The 21,989-nt window shown below is 42.7% G+C and overlaps 2 protein-coding genes across 2 annotated transcripts in view; both read right to left on the bottom strand.

Moving 5' to 3' along the window:
• LOC119721534 (B-cell lymphoma/leukemia 11A-like) overlaps positions 1–13,701 on the bottom strand; it is a 66,490-nt gene extending 52,789 nt beyond the window's left edge. The window contains exon 1 of the mRNA XM_038191613.1: positions 13,647–13,701. Within this exon, the coding sequence (XP_038047541.1) occupies positions 13,647–13,701 (55 nt within the window). The remainder of the gene's footprint in view (positions 1–13,646) is intronic.
• Positions 13,702–14,067: 366 nt separating this feature from the next.
• On the bottom strand, positions 14,068–14,712 carry LOC119721533 (protein TsetseEP-like). Its single transcript, XM_038191612.1, has 2 exons — positions 14,604–14,712; positions 14,068–14,450 (listed from the first exon to the last, which is right to left on the bottom strand). Exons 1-2 carry the CDS (start codon positions 14,710–14,712, stop codon positions 14,068–14,070), a joined length of 492 nt encoding a protein of 163 aa, XP_038047540.1.
• Between the last annotated feature and the right edge of the window lie 7,277 nt (positions 14,713–21,989).

Below are 21,989 nucleotides of genomic sequence, written 5' to 3'. Positions count from 1 at the left end.
AGGACCGCTTGTGAGAGTTTCATGGTTTGAATGAATTATGCTCTTTCCTTGAAAAAAACCTGTTTCACTCTTTCACTGATGAACATGAAGGCATGTTTTTTTTTGGGGGGGGGGTCATTGTTTTTTTAAAAATCTTTTGAAAACTGATTGTAGGCCCCTAATAGTGGCGGAAAAACAGTAAAAAAATCTGACAAGTCCAAGAATGATGAAAAGGTTCAAACCTGTCAAAAAGCAAAGATAAATGGAGAAATAAGCTTATCTCATTCCCGACCAATCAAAATTTCATGAGCAGGAATGATTCGGCACTTCTATAATTCTTTCCAGAGGATGCACATTTTTTTCTTCTCTTGGTTTATTTATGGACAATTCAGCCGTCAATGTTGGAAGTGCTTGTGAAGGAGGACATGACACAGTTTGATTCTAATCGGTTCTGCCCATCAACTTTGTTCCCGTCACCGGTCATAATTGAAAAGGGAAAACTGACGTTTTCGTTATTTCGTTGGTTGAAATACCAAAAAAACTACAAGTTAAAGAGGTTGTGGAATGCTCAAAGACATTTCCGTCATTTTTCGGGTATATGTAGCCTATTGTGTGATGAAATAAAAACGACTATTGTGTCTGTCATGAAATGAGTACAAAAGGTACTTTTGAGAGCTGTTTTTCAGGTCCTGTTTCGACCCGAACGTGCAATTTGTGTAAAAGTCGTCGTTGGGGGCAGCAAACAAAACATAGTAAATCGTGACGTAATAAACAGGACTCCCGATGCAGCGTAGTATAATTTACATCACACCTTAGGCTACATACCCGAAAAATGGCGGAAATGTCTTCGAGCATTCCACAACCTCTTTAAGTCTCAAATACATGTACCGGTATTATCAGTATACATGTATGTCACTGAGCAATGTATCAATTATTTGGCCTGTGTACATGTACCGTATATGCCACTTTGTGGTTCGGCTAACATTTAGTGGTGGGTATTTACGGGTAGTACAGGAACTGGGTACCCTATTGAAGTAAACTGAGCCTGTGAGGGTAGTACCCGTAAAAGAAACGCAACCTTAAGTTCAAATCCTGGAAGTTGTCTGAAGGACTTTAGGTCCTATAGGTTTACAGTGTAAACTACAACTGCAGCATCATCTGTTGCATGTTACATAAACAATACTACCAGGAACATGTATCTGTTTTGATTTTCAATGTATTGGTAGCCTGCTTTTTCATCTTGAAAATTTCCACAAATGACATAAAAAACTTTCTTTTTCATTGCCTGAGAAGTAACTCATAAGTCATATCTGTAAAGTTGGTTACGGGTACCCGATTCCATATTCTGGAACCGGTTCCTGACATCAGCAGCTGCACACCCCAGCTACTAACACTGACGTACAAAATATTAAAACTTAAGATAAGTTTGAAATAACTATAAACTGCAAGTCAGCACAAGAGTTGTAATGACATGAGTCTTAGACTTGAATGGACTGGCAAGAAGCGACTCCAGTCGACTCCATTCTGGCATACGGGCAAATGACTGGACTCAATTCAAACCATTCAAACTTAAATGCCGTACATGTATCTCCAAAAATACATACATTGCAACGGTAAAGGTGAGGTCCAAATTCGCAGGGGAGCCCTTAGGAGGGGGGGGGGGACATTTTCTGTAGAGGGGAGGTGAAAGTCTCTTTGCAATAGACTTCACTCGAATCAAAGGATCATAAAAAAAACGAGTCCTTCAAACACAAGACAATAATTGAGGTGACTATTTCCAAGTTTCAACTTCATGTCAGGTTGCAAGCTGGCTTATGCGGGCAAGGTACAGATGCAAATATACACGTCATATCCTTGACTCCTACCTTGTATCATCATTAGTTTGTAATACAAAGGTAGCGTTAAAAACTCACCAGCTCAATTTCTCAAGCGAGAATGTGACTCAGCTAGAGCAAACTTTGCGACTCGATCAATTTAACTCTATTTTGTTGAGTTACCGGTAAATTACTCTACTTGACTCAAGTCACAATTCAGATACGCTTTACACATGTACCGGTCCCCGGTACATCCCCGAGTTAGCATAATCACTACAAAATGTAAAACATATTGTTACACACAAAAGTAAATCAACTACAAAGAGCTAGTGATGAACCAACCTTCCAACAAATCAACCGACAGATTGACAAACCGACAAATTAACAAACAACTAGCCAAAAAATAAAATAAATGCAGCCACATGCACCAGTATTCAACCAATCATTCAATGAAACACCCAGCCAACAAACCAAAAAAATCAAAAAAAATCATGAGATTGCTTCTGACAAGATTAAGTGGATCTTTTGCCAAAACTGTCAACCTTGACATTCTATGGATGCTGAATTTGGTATGTTCCAAAAAACTTGCAGCAGATGTCATAAAAAAGTAATGTACAGTACATGTAACTAATGCAGAGTATAGGCCTATGTACCGGTAATTGTTTAAGCCACTCATCAGAACCCATCTATTTCCGTGATAACTCGCAGACTATTTGATGTTTTAAACAGAAATTTATGAGATTACTCTTTGGAGTGTCAGTTAGTAAAATATGATTCAGTTTTACTAAAGAACTTGTGTAATTAGATCTGAAACTTTACATGGTGGTGAAAAAAAATATGGAAATATTAGGAGTAGTATCACTGAAGGACATCTCTTAAAAGGTGATTTTTTGTTTTTTGTTTTTTTTGTTTTTTGGAGGAAAAAACTCACCAGTTAACACTTAATATTTGATCAGTATTGACTCCATTCAGAAAGATAGAGATAAGGCAGTTAAATGTGAATACACGTACCACTGCTTCCAGCATCCATTACAATGACGTCACAGAATTGTGCCGTAAGTTCATTGTCTTACGCACACGCACATGGTGTGTCCAAGCTGATGGAGTCGAAGCGTATAGATTCTCTGATTATCTTCAGGAGAGCTTACGGTATTTGACCTCTGATCATTACTTTTATTGTTATGATGAATTATTAAAATAATTCATGGTTGGGTTCATATTATAGCAGAGGGACTGAAGACTAAATGAGGCTCGGTGACAGAAGGTTGGGATGGCGTATGTGATGGGCAACAGCTAAGTGATTAAGGGCATGTACAGGTAGTAGCTTACGGTCAAAAAGCACAAGCAACAGCTTGGTTTTAGGTGCTCTGGGATGAATGGAAGTGGGTGGCGGCACACAGGAATGGGGTTTGGGTGGCTTATGGGTAACTGCATACAACTGGGGTGTAAGGGGTATGCCCTAGTGTACCGGTAGGTGGAATTGAACACAGTTGGAAATGGGTGTACTAACAAAGGGTGGCTTTGGGGCAAGAGCTAGAGCTGGGGGGGGGGGGGGAGGGATGCTGGGGGGAGGGGTGCTGGGGGGGTGCTGGGTGCTGGGAGGGGGGGGAGGGGTGCTGTGGTCCAATGGTTACGGTGTTCAACTCGTGTGCCATGGTACATGGGTTCGAACCCTGACAGGGAACATGGTGCTTGTGTATCCTTGGGCAAGGCACTTTACTACGATTGCTTCTCTCCAACCAAGAGTATAAATGGGTACCTAAGGAGGAAGAGACCTTATTGCACGGATCTGGAGCTGCTGCAAAGTCTCATTCCTGATGAACATGGATAATAATTGTGATGTGCATTTTGATCATATTCTTATGGAATTTTCGCAATTTATGTATAAATCATTATTATTATTATTTGATTAAGCCATGCGGAATGTTCCCTTGGGCGAGGTGGGCAAAGAGGGCTGGGTTTGGAGTGCATGGGGTAAGTGGAACTGGGTTACAGCAGATGGAAATGGGTGTATAATGGGTGGCTTCTGGGCAACCACTATCTGACTGAGGTACTGGATCTAGGTGTAATTTGCTACTGAGGGGTTGCTAATAGTCAACGTCACCCGTCATTACTTGATGGGAGGTTTGAGCAACGTTGAGGTCTGATCACGACCAAAAAAAAAAGAATAGTGATCCTCAATGGTGCAATTTGCAAAGTGGCTCATTAGTTGAACATGAAAGCCTCGCAACATTCACTGCACTCTCCATTACACAATGATATCCAAGGAAGCATTAATGTGGAATGTGCTACAACAGCAAAGGAAAGTAAAACCTGCCTGAATGCATCGATCGGCAACATGGGGAAACATAACTGTGGCATCTTCTTGATCAGAGGAGAACATTAATAGCTCGGCACGGTTCAATTCCCACTAATTCTGGTGGATTTAACACGAGGCGTTGTATGATTCCATCCGGACTCAAACAAGTCCTCACAAGTCTTCACAAGCTCATCACAAGGCATCTGGTCCCAAGTCAAATAGGAATTAGCTACATGTAGGTTCAAATGAACTGTGACAAAAGCAGACCTTTGTTCTTACGCATACATGTACATACCGGTTCTTGTACATTGTGACGTGACTTATGAACTGACTTGTGGCCAGACGTGCGATGGACTTGTGATGGACTCAACTACAGACACTGTGAACAGGGTGTTCAAAGTCTGCTCTCATAAGCCCTTTTCACACTAGACAGATCTCGGGGTTGACGCAGGGTTGACGCAGGGTTGAAAACATGCATCGTTTCACACTTGAAAAAATTTCAACCCTGCGTCAACCCCGAGATTGATTTTGCCAAGGGTTGAACTCAACCCTGCTCTAGACCGGGGTTGAGATTTTCAACCCAGGTTCAAATTCTTGCCAGGGTTCGTTTAGTAGTAACTGAGCAGGATAAGCTTGATTTGCATGAAACAAGTGTAAAACGATGCGGGTTGAACGTGGGATTGAAAAACCAAAAACTCAACACGGGGCGGCACTGGGTTCGCCCAGGGTTGAGTTCATGCCAGGTTGAGAGGCTCTACAGTGTGAAAAGGGCTATAGGGGTGGGTTTATGAAATGAAGATGGCGCTTTAAACTTTTTACCAGTGCCACACCGCTTGAGCGTGCAGTGGTTCGGCGCGAAGTAAGCAGCCTTCTTTTATTCTGTGTGTGCACAAACCTATTGCGTCTTCACGTGAGCATCAGGTGCCGACAGAAATGCGTTCAAATGTCCCTCCCAGTGGTCTCCCCCAACTCTTCATTTGCAACCGTTGAGGGGGCACTTGTGCATGGAGTTCATTGGGTTGGCTCCTAACGTTTGTTTTTTGCAATGAGCACTTAGGGCCTACTTGTTCCACAATCTAATAATCCTACAATAAATCTGTGTGACCCATACAGCTTTAATGGACAGAAAATTATACATGTCCTACTACCTTTCGAACAGAAAGTCCCGCCTAATTGATCTATAGGAAAAGTAACGATACAGTGTGCAGGTTATAATGACCATCTAATGGCTTTGACCTAGAATGAGCATGCATGTATCAGATGCAAGTGACCCTTACACAGACACTGGCCATTATGACTCAGGTTAGTTAGTGATTCACCCGTTCTATAAACCCTTCAATTTTCTGAGCCGGACCCTCAATATCACAGTCAATGTCAACAGACAGGGTCATGTACTCTACTTTGTGCAATGTGCAATATGTGCCTGCCCGCCCCAACCAACAGCCAAGCGCAGCTAGTGGTCATGTGTTTTGAGTGTGTGCAATAACCTGTGTCCAGATTGCCTGCGTGCTGAAAAGACTCGGGAAAAAAAAAACGACCGTCGGGCGTATTCTAGTGCTGCCAAAGGTTCAAATGATAATGCGTGTCAACTCATTTGCATACCGCAGCTGGTAAAAAGCGATACATGGCGTTTTCATCAAATGCCTTTTTAGGGTGAAATGAGATCCCATCTAAAACCAAGGATATTGAAACGTTCCTGTTTTTGTTAAGAGCGAATCCCTATCTACACTACCTGCTACAGATCACCAGGTGTTTCAATGGTATTTGTTATCAATGTGCGGGATAGATTTGATTGCAACTACTTTCTATCAACATGTTTAACTGGACCTTTTTGGTTTGTGAATAAGGTTGGGTAGCCTACACCTACCACTCACTAAGAACGGCATAGACCAACGATGGGTATTTTTCAAACTGGACTACAGCCCGATATTTTCAGGTTCACCTCTCCCCCTCTTCCTAAAAAAATGGGTTCGCAATCACCCTTCGGAAACCTTATTCATACATCCAAGCTTGTCTTCGGTATGTAAGAATTATGACCATGTTCTGATGTTAAGAGGCGCAGGGGGCTAAGTCAGTCTTCCCGAATGAGTGTGTGTCACGGACAACATGGCGCGGCCATGGACGTATGTTCGGCGTCGTGAGAACAGTTTCCCCTTTGCCCTTTTGATATACTGTACATGGCGTGGACCCATGCACCGACGACAGGTCACAACGTGTTATCAACTAGCCCGTGTTGTGTGTGTTGTGTGTGTGAATAGACAGACAATAATGTGCTTAGCTCAGCCTCGACTGGCCAGACACTGCCAGCCAGCCAGCCAAGCGAGCCAGCCGGTCCGTGTACAATTACCGCGCGACCCCTTTAACCTAGGGCTCTTGTCTGTCTCCCACTGCGTTAGTACAACTGGCATGACCAGCACAAACGACCAATTCCCAACATGCATGTGCTGTGGGCCCGGCTGCGTGTTTTATTATCCAGTAAGCACTTGAGCATGAACTTGGCTATGCATGAGTCGGTCAGGACCCAGACACAACACAAACATGCCGTGTATATAATTTCCAAAAGACACTGACATTTGTTTAGTTTACATGTATGTATCTGTTTGGTTTGCTTCTAGTTTGCCTTTAATTCATCACATTTCAAAATAATCCCTATCCACAAATAAAGGCTAGTATGATGAAGCAAAATGAACAAAAAGATCAAAATTTTGAATGTTAAATTCTGACCTTAGATTATCAGTCTTCTCCTTGTAAGAAATTGACATCTTTGAATAATTTAAATGCATGCCTGAGAAAACACACTCTACATACCGTATGCAATTAACAAACTAGCTAATAGTAAAAACAATAATAATAATAATAATTGTCAATTTGCATACGTGTGCATGAACATCTTGTAAAAGAATACCGTAGTATACATTTTTAAATAATCATGAGCTCAGACTAAAAGAAGCACTTAATTTAGAAATGACAAATGAATCTACCGGTACATGTATGATTTGTTGTTGAAGCCCAACAACAAGCTGCATCCATGGGCCTACATGTTTATACTACCTGGGTCAACGTACTACTCTCCGCCAAGACAGCATGTACGGTACATGGTATTATAACACCAGTTGGCTACGGTTTTTTTTTATTCCTCCAGAAGCAGAAACGTTCATTTCAATAATGGGTTTCTATTCTGATCAAAATTTCCAGTCGCATAAAAACTTGTCAGGTGGTGTTCGAGTTTATCGACATGTCTGCAAAGCACATTCTCAGCATTTTAGTTGATTGCACAAATGTCAGACAAAATGCATTATAATTTTCAAAACTCAAATTTTTAAATCTGTAGGGCCTATGTATTTGAGAAAACGTTTCTCATTTTACCTTTTGTGATTTCCTTTTTCATAAAATATAAAATAAGTTGCTAAATGCATACTGACTGAACTGACTGGAAACACTTAACCCTTGCAGAATCTCTGTCAAAGGTTAATCACAAGATACACCCCAAAAAGTGTTTTAAAGTCCCATTAAAATGTCTCTGTTTGGAAGTACTGTAGATGTAGTTTTATACCAATTCCCAATTCTAGCTCTGTAATTTCAAAAATAGAAATCCATGTCATCGCCCGTTTGGCACATGAGATTTCCTAGAAATTCTAGTTATGACAGGATTAGTCACTTTCCAAGGAAGTCAGCCGAGCCACTTACGAGCCACATCAGAAGTAAAAGTGTACAAAAGTTGGCTAGATTGGGTTGGCAAGTTTTTCAGTTCATGGAATCCCAAAAACTATTCACTCTTGAGCGCTCCTCAGTCACAATGGGTCCAGTGCTGGCTGGGGAATATGTGTCACTTCTAGTAATACAGCATTTTGAAGCAAAACCATTTTGACACTCATCGTACAACATGTAAGCACTGTCGATATCACAATTTTCAATAATCTATCAGAAATCCAATAATACAGATAACACTTTGATAAAAAAAAAAAAACACCACAATCTTTAAGTCCCAATTTTCCATGTCTTTCTCTGGAGCATATTGCTTGAACTTTTTAAAACACATCTCAGCACCGAGAGTTTGTCCAGAACGGGCGTTTTTTTCATGAAGTTTTACATTGGGGGAGACCGCAAACCCCAGCCAACGCAGAGCACAAAGTGACACCGCTTGGCATTTCGCAATGTTTTTATTTTGAGTCACAAGCACAAGTTGCCACTGAGTTTTATTTCATTATACAGCAAATGATAAGCACAAAGTAAATCTAAAAGACCAAATTGGGAGATTTGTTTTGACGATAATCTTTGCATTTTTGATATTTTCGATATATTCCTCAATATGGAACATTTCGATTTGATATGATTAAAAAATTGTTGTCGCTGTTATCGATATCGAAATAATATCGAATAATTTAGTAACATCGATATATTGATGGTGCTTAACTCATCATCCGCCAATCAGATTATCTTCGTAGAGTTTGTGACGTTTTCCTATGCACTGAATATTCAGGTCCAGAATTATAGGGTCAACTTTGTTAGCCAATAGGACAGCACTTTTCAGGATGGAACATACAGCGCACTGCCAGTTTATTTACATGTATTTGGTGGGAGGTCAATTCTGGGTCAGCTTTTGTAAAGACGGTTCTGATTGGTCAGAAATTAAATTTCAGTCCATATTCGGAAAAGTTCATGAACAATTAACCAAAATAGGGAAATATTCTATTTTTCAGAATACTGTCTTAGAACCTACACGAGTAAGGATAAATGATCTTTTGTCTTAAATATGAACATATGCAATTAATGAAACCAATAAGGCTGTCCCGAATATACCGAATATTCGAATATCAACCGAATATTCAAATAGCTTTTTGCCTGTATGAATATTTAAAACAACAATAAAATATTTGCATGTACACACATGACTGTGATGTTATTTTATCATAAAGTTGCGACGCTTTATTGTCAGGTGCCACTTTCTTGTCGATGGTAACTTTTTTGTCAACGGCGGTTCATTGTTTCCATTCTTAGGTTCAATTCCTTGACAGTTATAATTTAATAAAATGCAAAATACCCCAGCGGCCCATATCGATTGCTGCACGCAATTTTAACCGGCGCGCTCTGCATGCAACTTTTGATCGGTGCGGCAACACAGTTGCAGTTTTGAATATCCGAATATTCAGTCAAATGCAGTTTCGAGTAATCGAATACTAAATTATTCGAAAATGGACAGCCCTATAGAAACCATTCAAACTGCATCTCTCAGTCACTCGACTCATCAGAGAGTTAATTTATGGTCAGCCATTGGATAAATTGTCTAATGACCAATTTATCAACATTTAGAACTGAAAGTTAAATTCTAAGTTAGTGAAGAAATTTGACTTTCTTGCATCTCAGGGCACAAGATGTGGTTGTGGGAGCATAAAAAAAGAGTGGGATGCCACTGAACGAAAGTCGAATACCCCAAAATATGTGGATTCAAAATGCATGGCAGTAATGGGGACCAGAAATCCAGTTAGTGAAGGCTAAAAGTTATGCTTGGATAATGGCAAGAACTTTTGCAACAATATCATGTAGACATCCTTATTTGAAGGTACTCGTTAATTAACATTAATCAACTACATTGAACACAAAAAAATCATCACAGCTGCTGATTAAGCTGTGTATAAAGTTCAGAAGTTGCCATATTTTTTTTCAGTAACTGGTTGTTTTGGCGAGCCAATGTATGTGTCCAAAATGGCCCCTGCTGGAGATTATGAGCCAATTGAAATGGCTCAACATTAATTGCAAATTGTGTTGATTCTTAATTGAACAATTAATTTTAAAGTACATGTATTAAACATTTTGTCAGTTGCACGCACATGTATGGTTGTTGCATGCTGGGTGCACCATGAAATTACGCATTTCACATGCAAAAACCAAATACGCAACACGTGAATGGGCTATGCACTAGATGCAATACGTCATTCCAGGGTGCGGCTGACATTTGTTGCACAAAGTTGCTGGACTGGCAACAGTATGGTCTGCCAAGCTGGACCCACTCTCAAAATGTGTGGGAGACTGGAATAAAAAACCCTCAGGCTTTGAAGCTACGTAAAAAATGGTCTAGGGTTGAATAATGGCAAACTACTGAAGCAACAGACCATGACTCCCGATTTATCATGAATGCACTGTACATGCTGATATTACTACGGTACATACATTGTTTTTGGACAACAGGCCCGTCGCCAACAGGAAGTCCATTTAAAAGAAATAGAGAAAGGGAAAAAAACCCAAATCCTTCAGACTGAGACAGCCTTGTCTGGGGCTGGGTCAAGTGTCAATCCCGCCATTGAAATTACACAACACCTCAGACCGCTTCACTTCTGCAGAAAAGCATCTCGCCAGCCTCATTGTTCAACAGAGCTGCATCCAGCAGTTCACACGGTGCAACATGGGTGCGACACGGCAACAAATGCATGATTTCACTTGTACTTTAGAAAGTCGAAATAAGTTCCGTTACCAATTCAAGTAGCCGTCTAAAATATTGATAGTTTGTGCTAAAAGCCTTATCGGTACTTCAGGTGAAATTAAAGGGAATATACAACATTTGCAAACATCGAAAAAAAAACTACCAAGTTTTTGCGAAATACCTTAATAGGATGTTGGTAAATGACAGCCTGAAGCATCCTGTAAAATTATGGCACCTGGTATACTGTCATTTTCAAGAAAAGTGGTATTTTTGTGTCAATTTCCAACGCTGATCGGCCGATCAGCGTTGGAAACAACTGGCTTTTTTTCAAATACTGGCCCCAATTGACCATTGCACTTGTTTGCAATCGATTACAAACCTATGAACGGGTACGAGCCAGCTAGACTGGTTCCCTGACCTTACAATTCCCCAATGTATGTAAACTGCTCTGTTTCTTCTTATATGGAGTCAGGGAACCAGACTACAGGAAAATGATCGTTTTTCTTGGTTTTTATAGCATTTTCGAACCCAAAACCTCCAAAAAGTCAGTGCAACTATATTTGCTTTATATTTCCAACCCCCAATTCCATCCATTTCTGAAAATTACAGCAAAAGCAAATGATGTATATTCCCTTTAAGTCAATAAAAACATTGGATTTTGTTATGGCAAGACGTCACTGGTTTGCTACAGTCTTTATGAGATCCACTACATGACAACCACTGACAAAATATTTGGGGGTTTTTTCTTTGTATGGAAATCAGGGTTTGACTACAAATTTAACAAAAGAGGAGAGCCCTTTTTTAAATTTAGGATCATTTAAAATTTAGAAAATCTCTTGACCAGAAGGTTATATTGTAAGCATACATGTACATTATGCGTAATCATAGCCCTGTTAAAAGTCAAGCAACCCCCCCCCCCCTCTACTCTCCAAGATTCCGCAAGTTAACTAGAAGATAAACGGCATGGGGTCAAAAAGTGAGCCCATCACTTCAGTGGCAGATCCAGGGGGGTGCGGAGGGGGCACAGCCTCAGCCCCCCCCCCCCCCCCAGTACCCTTTCTTGCAATTCAACACTTCTACAGACAGAAAACTGCATGTGATTGGTGAAAGCGGTAGGCCTACATGGACATTGTGCAGACAATTGTCAGGACCAAAAGACTGTTTTGCGCTGTGAGATATGGCCCAAAGAGTTGATATGGTCTACTGATGACATTGACATTTAAGTACGCAGATTTCACTGTGTGGTATAGTACCTGTACCTGAATACCCACTGACCTTGTCTAAAAATATCCTTTTATCAGGAATATTACACAACCAGCCATATTTGGGGCAATTCATAATATCAGCCTGCACTTGCCTGGGATGTATTTTTATTGGGCTATTGTCCCGGGCCTGGACAAGAAGTCTGAAAGGGCTAGACTGCTTAGAGCTGAATACCCTTTCGACCTCTGTCTAGCATGGTCAAAGACCAACCCAATATGGTTGTGTGTAAACCACTGATCTCTATACAGACTGGATAGTGCATCCATACACCAGTCACACAGTAGACTTTGCTTACTGACCAATTCGCCCCCGGTCTCACGAAGATGGGGGCGTATGATACGAAGGTTCTACACATATATACAGCGCGCGCTGTATCAAGAGTTGACGCACATTTTGGTCATGTACATGTACACGTATTAATATGTTCTAAAAAGGACACATTTTGGCAGTGATTATTATTTCAAAAACGGCAAAAAAATACATCACGTTATTACACTTGTCCGCCAATATTTGAATGCCCGTCCAAAATTTTTTACTTTTTACTTTTATAAAATTATATTAATAACATTGTTTTTCAAAGTTGCATTACTATATTGGTGCTGGGTGGACCTACCAGAACACTGAATTGTTTTTGTAGTCAGAGATTTGTCAAGACATTGAAAGGGTTACGAACTGTGGCACATGTATCAGGAAAGGCATTGCAGTCTTACTGTACCACCCAAAACCACCTCGACTATTACTTTTCATACCATCCAAAACCACCCTCTTTTATGGCTTCATCAAAAGACAATACAGTGTAGTACAATGTAATATGTATACATTTTTTATAAACTTGGGTTAACCAATTAAATACTACATGTATACCATCCCAAACCAACCTGCCCTGTACCATCCCCAAATGCCTGGCCACCCAATAGGTTTATAGATTCATCAGGGAATAAATACAATGTAATACAATTATGTAACTAGTAAAAGTCCTTCAAGTTGAATCTACATGTGTAACATTGTTCTTTTTTAAATTGTGAATCAAGTCTGATTAATTTAAATCTACAAACTTAATCCAACACCAAATCATGGGAAAAGAGAACCCACTCACATCACCTGATGAACAGTTCCACGGTTTGATGGACATGGCTTAGAAAAAGAAAATGATTTTTTTTTCAACCCAGTTTCACTTTTTTATTACAGATTAAATACATTCAAGTATGTGAAATTAAAACCCTATTTTATCAAACGTTTTTGAGAAATCTTGTCGTAAAGTGCAAAAGAGTTTTTTTTTACTACAAAGAACTCTAAATATTACGTAAGGTTTAACCTTGATTGCTATTACTGCAATTAGAGATATTTCAATCACAACCTTACATGTATTTCTAGCTTGTATGATACCGGGAAGCCTTAATCTCTGAAACATATGTGAATTCACAGCTGTCATCCGAACCAAAAAGATATAAAAGCTTTTTCTCACCAACATTTCTAAAGAATTAAATTTTGGTATTTAGGATTTTCCTTCTTCGCAAAAACATTGATATAAATATTGAAACGTCGTCCGGATCCTGGGTTGTCACACGTCAGATGAAGGAAACAACAGACACTATTCTTGTGGGTTTCGGGGATCTAGGCCGTTTATTCTTGCCACTTTCTTACACGAGGCTCTCTCCTTTTATGACTCACAACAAAAGACTTATAAAAAATGTCACACTACTGTGTCGGCGCAGTCCGGCAACGGGTCTCCCCGACAAAGCAGCAGGGGTCGCAACGCTACAACGCACTGTGGGTCCGTGCTGGCGCCCTCTGGTGGCGGTCTGGCACCACCTCCTCCGTTACGCCGCCCCCTTCAAGGACCTTAGTTCGTCCCGGACCAAGGCGGGGTCACCTCTGGGGTCTTCTCTGGGTTCTCCTCTGGGGTCTCCTCTGGGACCACCTCTCATGTCTCCTCTGGGGTCACCTCTGGGGTCTCTTCTGGTTTTTCCTCTGGGTTCTCCTCCGGGGTCTCCTCTGGGTTCTCCTCTGTGTTCTCCTCCGGGGTCTCCTCTGGGGTCTCCTCTGGGGTCTCCTCTGGGGTCTCCTCTGGGACCACCTCTGATGTCTCCTCTAGGGTCACCTATGGGGTCTCCTCCGGGGCCACCTCTGGGGTCTCCTCCGGGGTCTCCTCCGGGGCCACCTCTGGGGTCTCCTCTGGGGTCTCCTCCGGGGCCACCTCTGGGGTCTCCTCCGGGGTCTCCTCCGGGGCCACCTCTGGGGTCTCCTCTGGGGTCTCCTCCAGGCCACCTCTGGGGTCTCCTCCGGGGTCTCCTCTAAGGTCTTCTCTGAGACCACCTCTGGGTCCTCCTCCGGGACCTCCCCTGGGGTCTCCTCCAGGGTCTCCTCCGGGCCACTTCTGGGTTCTCCTCCGGGGCCACCTCTGGTGTCCCCTCCGCGGTCTCCTCCGGGGCCACCTCTGGGGTCTCCTCCGGCATCTTCTCTGGGGCCACCTCTGGGATCTCCTCCTGGGCCACCTCTGGGGTCTCCTCTGGGGTCTCCTCCAGGGTCACCTCCAGGGTCTTCTCTGGGTTCTCTACTGGGTTCTCTACTGGGTTCTCCTCTGGGTTCTCCTCCGGGGCCACCTCTGGGGTCTCCTCCAGGGTCACCTCTCTGGTCTCCTTTGGGTTCTCCTCTGGGTTCTCCTCTGGGGTCTCCTCTGGGGCCACCTCTGGGGTCTACTCCGGGGACTCCTCTGGGGTCTCCTCCAAGGTAACCTCTGGGGTCTCCTCCGGGGTCTCCTCTGGGGTCTCCTCCGAGGCCACCTCTGGGGTCTCCTCTCGGGTCTCCTCTGGGGTCTCCTCCAGGCCACCTCTGGGGTCTCCTCCGGAGTCTCCTCTTGGATCTCCTCTGAGGCCACCTCTGGGGCCACCTCTAGGGTCTCCTCCAGGGTTACCTCTGGGGTCTCTTCCTGGGCTCATCTAGGGTCTACTCCAGGGTCACCTCTGGGGTCTCCTCTAGGGTCTCCTCTGGGGTCTCCTCTGGGGTCTCCTTCGGGTTTTCCTCTGGGTTCTCCTCTGGGGGTCTCCTCCGGGGTCACCTCTGGAGTCTTCTCTGTGTTCCCCTCTGGGTTCTCCTCCGGTGTCTCCTCTGGGGTCACCTCTGGGGTCTCCTCTGGGTTCTCCTCTCTATTGACTCCTGCACGTGGGGAGCAACTGTGCCGGCTTCATAGGTTCCTATGCAGAGCAGCTCTGTCGGCTCCACTGGCTCCGCTCCATAGACTCCCGTGCGGAGCAACTCCATCGGCTCTGCTCCATTGAGACCCGTGTGGAGCAATTGCGCCAACTCGGCCCCATTGACTACTGTGCAGAGCAACTCCATCGGCTCCATTTCATTGACTCTTGTGCAGAGCAACTGCACCGGCTCCGCTCCATTGACTCCCGTGCATAGCAACTGCGCCAGCTCTGCTCCACTGACTCCCGTGTGGAGCAACTCCACCGGCTCGGCTCCATTGACTTGTGCACTGCAGAGCCAACCCGCAGGGGAATACACATCCAGTGCATGGCCATGCGAGGAACGTAGCCGTTCCCAAAAGAAATGTGCGTCCGTCGTATGAATGTGTGTGTTACGGGGCTGTTCTGGCTAGAAACATGCATCCAGTGTATGGAGCTGTACGGAATGGAGCTGTTCCGGAAAGGAACGTGCGTCCGTTGTTTGAATGTGTGTTACGGGGCTGTTCCGGCGGGAAACATGCATCGTTTGTATGAATCTATGTGGAACTGAGCTGTTCCGGAAAGCAACGTGCATCTGTCGTATGATATCTGTGTTACCGGGCTGTTCCCATCGTGGGCCCTGGCATTTGTGTTGGTGCAGAAGACGCAAGGTGCCTCCGGATAATCAAGCCCGCCACCCCTGCTGCATCAACAGGCGCAATTCGGCAGTGTTCCAAATGGAACAGAGTGTCTGTTGCACCGCTGTGCAAAGCGCACGGTGATTCCCCGTGGGACTTGGCACTAGGCTTACTGGCAAAATCATCCCATGGCGTCCCAAAACGAAGCCCCGCCCCTGCCGCATCGACAGGCACAACTCGGCAGTGTTCCCAATGGAATGGAGCACAGTTGCGCCACCATGTACAGCGTGGGGCGAGTCCTCATGGGACTTGGCACTAGATGTACTGGCAAAAGCATCCCATGGCATCCAGAAACGAGGCCCCGCCCCTGCCGCATTGACAGGCAGAGCCCACGACGTTCTGAGTGGAACGGAGCATCTGCCACACCGCCTTGTACAGCGTGGAATGGTTCCCCGTGGGACCTATAGCATGCAGGCCTAGCTGGCTCCAAGAAACACTAAAAAATTCCAACTCCGAGTCATCCAATGTGACGAACATCTTGCTAGCCATCTCACTAGGTTAGCCTACACTCTGCGAGGCCCTGATCCAGTCTGTGTACCCACCGCGTGGCGAGTAGGATGCCAGACAATGAAGACATGGTGTATTCATGGCGAAAAAACACTCAAAATTCTACCTGCTTTCCTCCATCGGACATGCCACGGCTGCCACCAATGTAATGTCGATCGGATCCTGGGTTGACACACGCCAGACGAAGAAAACCACAGACACTATTCTTCAGGTTTTCGGGGCTCTAGGCCCTTTATTCTTGCCACTTTCTTACATGAGGCTCTCTCCTTTTTTACAACTCACAACAAAAGATTTTATACAAAAAAATGTCACACTGAGTCGGCGCAGTCCGGCAACGGGTCTCCCTGGCAAAGCAATAGGGGTCGCAACGCTAAAGTACTGTCAGTCCATGCTGGCACCCTTTGGCAGCAGCCTGGCACCGACGTTACAATATAACTGTTTTGTGAATACTTCCGGTAATACACACATTTTAGAATAAAAGGCAACTAAAGTTGGTAACGTGAGCAACTTTTGTAATGTGAGTAACAAAAAATGTAATGTGGGTAACCAAGGTTTTTTATTCCAAGTCACCTGTACTATACCCAAACAGACTTTTGCTTAATAATATTGCATTTTATTGATAACTGTGTATTTTAAACTAAGGAAACTCAAGCATTAAAGATATTTTAAGCATATTTTATGCTGTTTATGGTGCAAATTGGTCCTTGAGACAGCTTTAATACATATCATAATATCATATAAATTCCATTGAAGCGAAGTAAAGTATTCTTATCACATTTTTATGTAATAAGGCAGACGCCTGTACTTCTCTACATTGAAATTAAAACAGTTTCTGGCGGTGTGGCATTTTCCAAGGGCTATTAATTGTGTGTTATAGTGGCATACATACCGTTTTAACAGAGTCTGAACCTGAGAGGTTTTTATATGTCCGGGACAAAGGTGTGTTGATATCTCTTCAATTTCCCAATTCCATGGCCCTCAGAACTTTCTAATATAGGATTTGAGTGTAGAACTTTTATTCATGAGCTCGGCGGACAGATTTTGGGCCTATTTACTGGGTTGCCCCCCTATAGTCATGGATCACTGATTGCCAATGAACAGTGTCATGCTGATTGCAAAGTGAGTGTTGCAAGATAAAGGGTGTAGGTTATGTATGTGATACATGTAACTGAAGATATGGTGTTCAATAAACACCATGCACTATATATAACTTTGCAAGGAGGCTGCAAATACAATTTAGACAAAGTCTCTAAAGTGAAAAGATGTTAAGCAAACATCACTCAATTAAAACATTTACGGAAATCTGAGGTTTAATCGATCAAAGCATTTTTGATTCCTGTTACTTTTAGTCCTATTCAGTTCAGTGATGAAGGTTGTAAAACTAATGCTAAACTCTACATTTACTGTGTCTTATCATGGCAGCTCTTAATCAACCTCCCATGTTTCCTGATAGAATCTCTACTATCAGTTCAACTGATTGAAACCTTGCTGTTTAGTCCAGCCCTAATCACCTAAACTGGGGATTTTCCGGTGTGGGGGGGGGGAGGGGAGTTGTACGACCCCTCCCCCAATTCGGCCGCAGGTCCACTGTTTCCTCGCAATTGATATTTAAGTTTTACTCAAAATGGGTATGTGTGCGCTATCTTTGGGGAAAATAATTCTTTGGTTATAATGCGGGGATAGTTCAACAGGAAATATATAGAGCAAGTTCCTGGATCACGCACTGCTTTATAGCCTGATGCATTAGTCGTTGCATCGCTGTTGTTCTGGTAGCAGCGCGCGGCACTCATCGCGCGGCTAGTGGCCTGGTCTAGTCTCAACATGATCTGTCCAAAAGATCAGGAAGGCGATGCAGTGATAGTACTGTTAAGGTCCACTATATAGTATTAATTAAGGTCAATTAAGTTCCACTTTACGGTAAAAACGAACATGCTAGATGGCCTGCTACATGTAGGCGATGTAGCTTATGTCCTAGAGACAGTGCACAAGTGCCCCTCAACGGTTACAAGAGAGAGTTGGGAGGGACCAATGACATCACAAGGGAAGAAATACTTGTACGCCTATACTGCTCGCTTTAAGATGTTTCAGATTTATAAACAATTAATTCAGAACTTATGCATGGATGCTTCACACCATACACATGCCAACTACTCTTGTGAGGGGACGCCTTGTGTCCCTCCCAAGGAACTCTCGTAAGCAGTCAAAAAGTGCCTTCTGTTAGTCATGCACAAATTCCATAACCAGTGAACAACAATTTGCTTTTCTGCACTCATTACTTTGGCAAACAAGAGCGACTGACAGTGATAAGTTATCTCAATGAACATCATTCGAGCCCAACGTGCAACACCAACAGAGCATAATGAGTAAATGACTAATTCTGGCTTTAATCACTGAATAAAAAGTGTCACTTCTCGGAAACTCAATTGCTTTCTCAATATGCATGAGGTCGATAAGGGGAACATGTTGTCACCACTCGGCGAATGTGACCGGATCCTAATGCATGAGTCCTATTCGACTGCTTGATGAACATTTCCACAGGATACTTATCTGTGTCCAAGGCCATCTGCACATGTACCGGTAAACTGTGTGCATAAAATACAAGCAAGTTCCAGCTCAGTTTACGTTAAAGTCCATTTCCCAAGATTTCAAGCTGTTCTTTCCGATCTACAGCCATGATCATAAGCAAAAACTTCAGCAGTTTGTTTAATTTTGATAAATATGTAACCCTTTTTAATGCATTTAAACAAATATTGTAGATGGGCAAAAGTTTTAACAAAATGTTTTTCCGAAAAACATAGCAACCAAAAAGAAAAAAGGATTTAGCCACATACATGTACATGTACCGGTATATAACTACCCGGTAAGTGCCAAAAAGTTGGAGGAATTTGAATTCTTAATGTAAAGTTTTTTTCTACAATACTTTTGCACCCGATAACCATTAGCCAACAGAAAAAAAAAGACGTAAAGCAAAATATCAATTTCTCCGAAGTGGCAACACATCACATTGTAAGAATTCTTTGGATATTTGGTTATAAGGCCTGACAATCAATAAACAAAGTTCAGTTTGGTATACATGCATGTAGGCCTATATCTTTGGCAAATTTGTTGGTTAGAGAAACAAATAATGGTATAAATTACAGGTCTGTAAACATGATCCCCATGCAGCAAGCATGCAGGGCCACATGTAAATGACTGACTGGATACTTGTATCATACAAAACAGGGCAAGAGAAAGCTTTGTAGACAAGCAGGACTTCCGAACATTTTGAAAAAAAAACTTCAAATAAACCAAATTGCCAGTGATTTTAAGGACTGAGTTGTGTCGAGCTGTAATTGGGAGACAAGGAAAAAATTAAGTGGAGATGTTTGATTCCAAGGTTGGGAGTGGTACCGTACTCTCATTGGGCGGTGTTGGACACAACGTGACATTGTGGCCTGCAGAAATGCCATCATACATGTAGCTCACACTGCTTGCCCACCCACATCCTACAAAACCCACTGGAATATGAAAGATTTTTTTTAAGGATTGAGGGCTCAGGTTCCGGTATAGAGCCCAGCCACTACTACTTGGCATCCATGGGGCTTTTGATGCTGTTGAAACATTTAGTGTCATGAGGTTCCTGCACAGTGGTGGCTTTTGGAAGATTCAGGAAAGTTCCACGCACAAAAACCAGAGAGTAGCAGGTTTGTTTTGTGATATGAAATATAACATGGTTTGAGGTTGGATAGTTGACATTAGCTCCCCCGAGACTCGTTCCCAAAGGAAATAGTTTGCCAACTTCCAATTCTGAGGGGAGCTAATATCGACTGGCCACCTGAAAGATGTTACATTTGTGTTACTACAGCTATTTTGACACATTCACCAAAATTTCACAAAGTTACGCATCAGTTACATATCAGCAAAACATTGTTATCCATGTGCTGCCATCTTTTCATGATTTAGCAAGGGCAAAGTTTAGTAAAGCACACATATGCGGAATAGACTAGTGGCCGACACATGATGGTGAATAGACGAGAAAGAATTCAGCTCTCGCTCATGAATACAATGATATAGTAGGCCTAATGCTTTCATTAATTTGTTTTCGTGCCAAACTTGAATCAACTCATAATATTGACAACATGTATTAAAGTTATTATTTAGGGTATATCAGGCTTCCTGTGGCAAAAATAAATCAGGGTACATGCTTTTGTAAAAAGCACCCGGATGACTGCAATATTATGTCAATAAAGTGCCCGGATGACTGCAGTAACATTGATATTGCAGTCATCCGGGCATTTTCGCTGGTTCCCACACAATCAAGAGGGTAAAAAGTCATACTCATAGTCAACGTCTCAACACAGCGTAGAGCGGGGCATGTGGATGCAGCATGCTGCACTAGCAGGCTATATGCGCAATGTTGTCAACAGCCACAACTAGCTTCAAGCTGCGCGATAATTCAACAAAATTTGAGAAATAAAGGCTGTGTTCTGAAATGTATTTCTTGCGGATCAAGCTAGTCAGCCTAATTTAAATAATAATAATAATGTTGGATGGCTTTTTTTTTCGGGGGATACAAGAATGATTTCACTCGCTTTATCAATATTGCACTCGTCTTCGACTGCAATATTGTTATACTCGTGCAATATATTCTTGTATCCCCCTCAAAGCCATCCAATATTATATAATTAATACCACATTTTTCAACAAAATGTTGAGTAGAAAGTGAACTTCTTCATGCACAGGAGAAAGTGCTCAATCACAGCGTATGATTCAACATGTGTACTTGTCCAACTTGGAAACTGGTATGTTCTTCTTCACTGAACTAAAAGTTTACTACCCACCACTTCATATAATTAGATTATAATCATGCCAAGTGGAAGTAAAATCTGTCATCGTGCATCACCCTCCTACTTAAAAAAATAATAATAATAAAGACGTAGTCAGTACAAATACCTACAGGTACGTATTTAAATCTCTTTTGTTGTTGTTAGACCATGTTATTTCTTCTAAATTATAATACACAGTAAATTAGAGTACATGTTATGATGAGCTTGCTTCACATGTTCCAAACACATAACTGTACTTGTTACAAGACTGGACAGTAAAACTAATGTGCTATCCTTATGTGCACATCATAGAGCAAGGCACAAACTTCCTCATGCACATACTGTGTTGCATACAAACATCTATTCCTACCTCCATGATACAAATTACCCAGTTGTCTGATGAAGTCAACAAACCCCCCAATACATCAAACTGCTGAACCGTGACCTACATATTCTGGCCTGGTCATAATTCCCTTTTCCCAGGGTCCACAAAAATAACTGGGGATCACTTGTGTCTGGGCCCCCTGACCTTAGGCTCAGGACAAGGTCCCTACATCCAGGGCCACTTGCAGCCTGTGGTCAGTTATGTCAACAAGGCAATCATGTTATGTAATTGTGGTTTAGCCAGGGCACTTTGGCCAGCCTTATAATTCAATGTCCACTCCAGGTGGTCTGGCTTGACCTCAGCTGAGGACAAGCACCATTATTCCCCTGACATTGAATGGCATAATGTATTGAGTCACAATCTGGAATGATGTAACTCAGGTCATTCAACAAGGGTTAGCCAGGGGCATATGGCTACGGTAGTAATGCATTACATGTACTGAGGTAAATGCCCAGGGGGTAAGGGGTGGGGGTGGAGGCAAGAGGTCTACTACCCTCTCCCTGGAAAATAGGAAAACCATGCAGAAAAAAAATAGGCCATGTCTGCTAGCCCATGTCTGCTAACCCCCTCCCCACCCCCTTCCATTGACAGCTAAATCTCCATTTTGAGCCAAATCTGGATGTACCTCTAACATGTATCCTAACATACCGG

Source organism: Patiria miniata, unplaced genomic scaffold, assembly GCF_015706575.1.
Source record: "Patiria miniata isolate m_02_andy unplaced genomic scaffold, ASM1570657v1 HiC_scaffold_13, whole genome shotgun sequence".
NCBI classification, from domain to species: Eukaryota; Metazoa; Echinodermata; class Asteroidea; order Valvatida; family Asterinidae; genus Patiria; species Patiria miniata.
Note: the sequence above shows the minus strand (reverse complement) of the source record. Positions and strands in the feature narration are given on the sequence as shown.

What these genes read in the sequence shown, in the direction of transcription:
- LOC119721533 (XM_038191612.1), bottom strand. Translation starts at nt 14,712, where the DNA reads ATGAGCCCAGGAAGAGACCCCAGAGGTAACCCTGGAGGAGACCCTAGA. An exon ending in CTCCGGAGGAGACCCCAGAG is followed by an intron (nt 14,451 to 14,603) that starts GTGGCCTGGAGG and finishes AGGTGGCCCCAG; the next exon opens with AGGAGACCCCAGAGGAGAAC.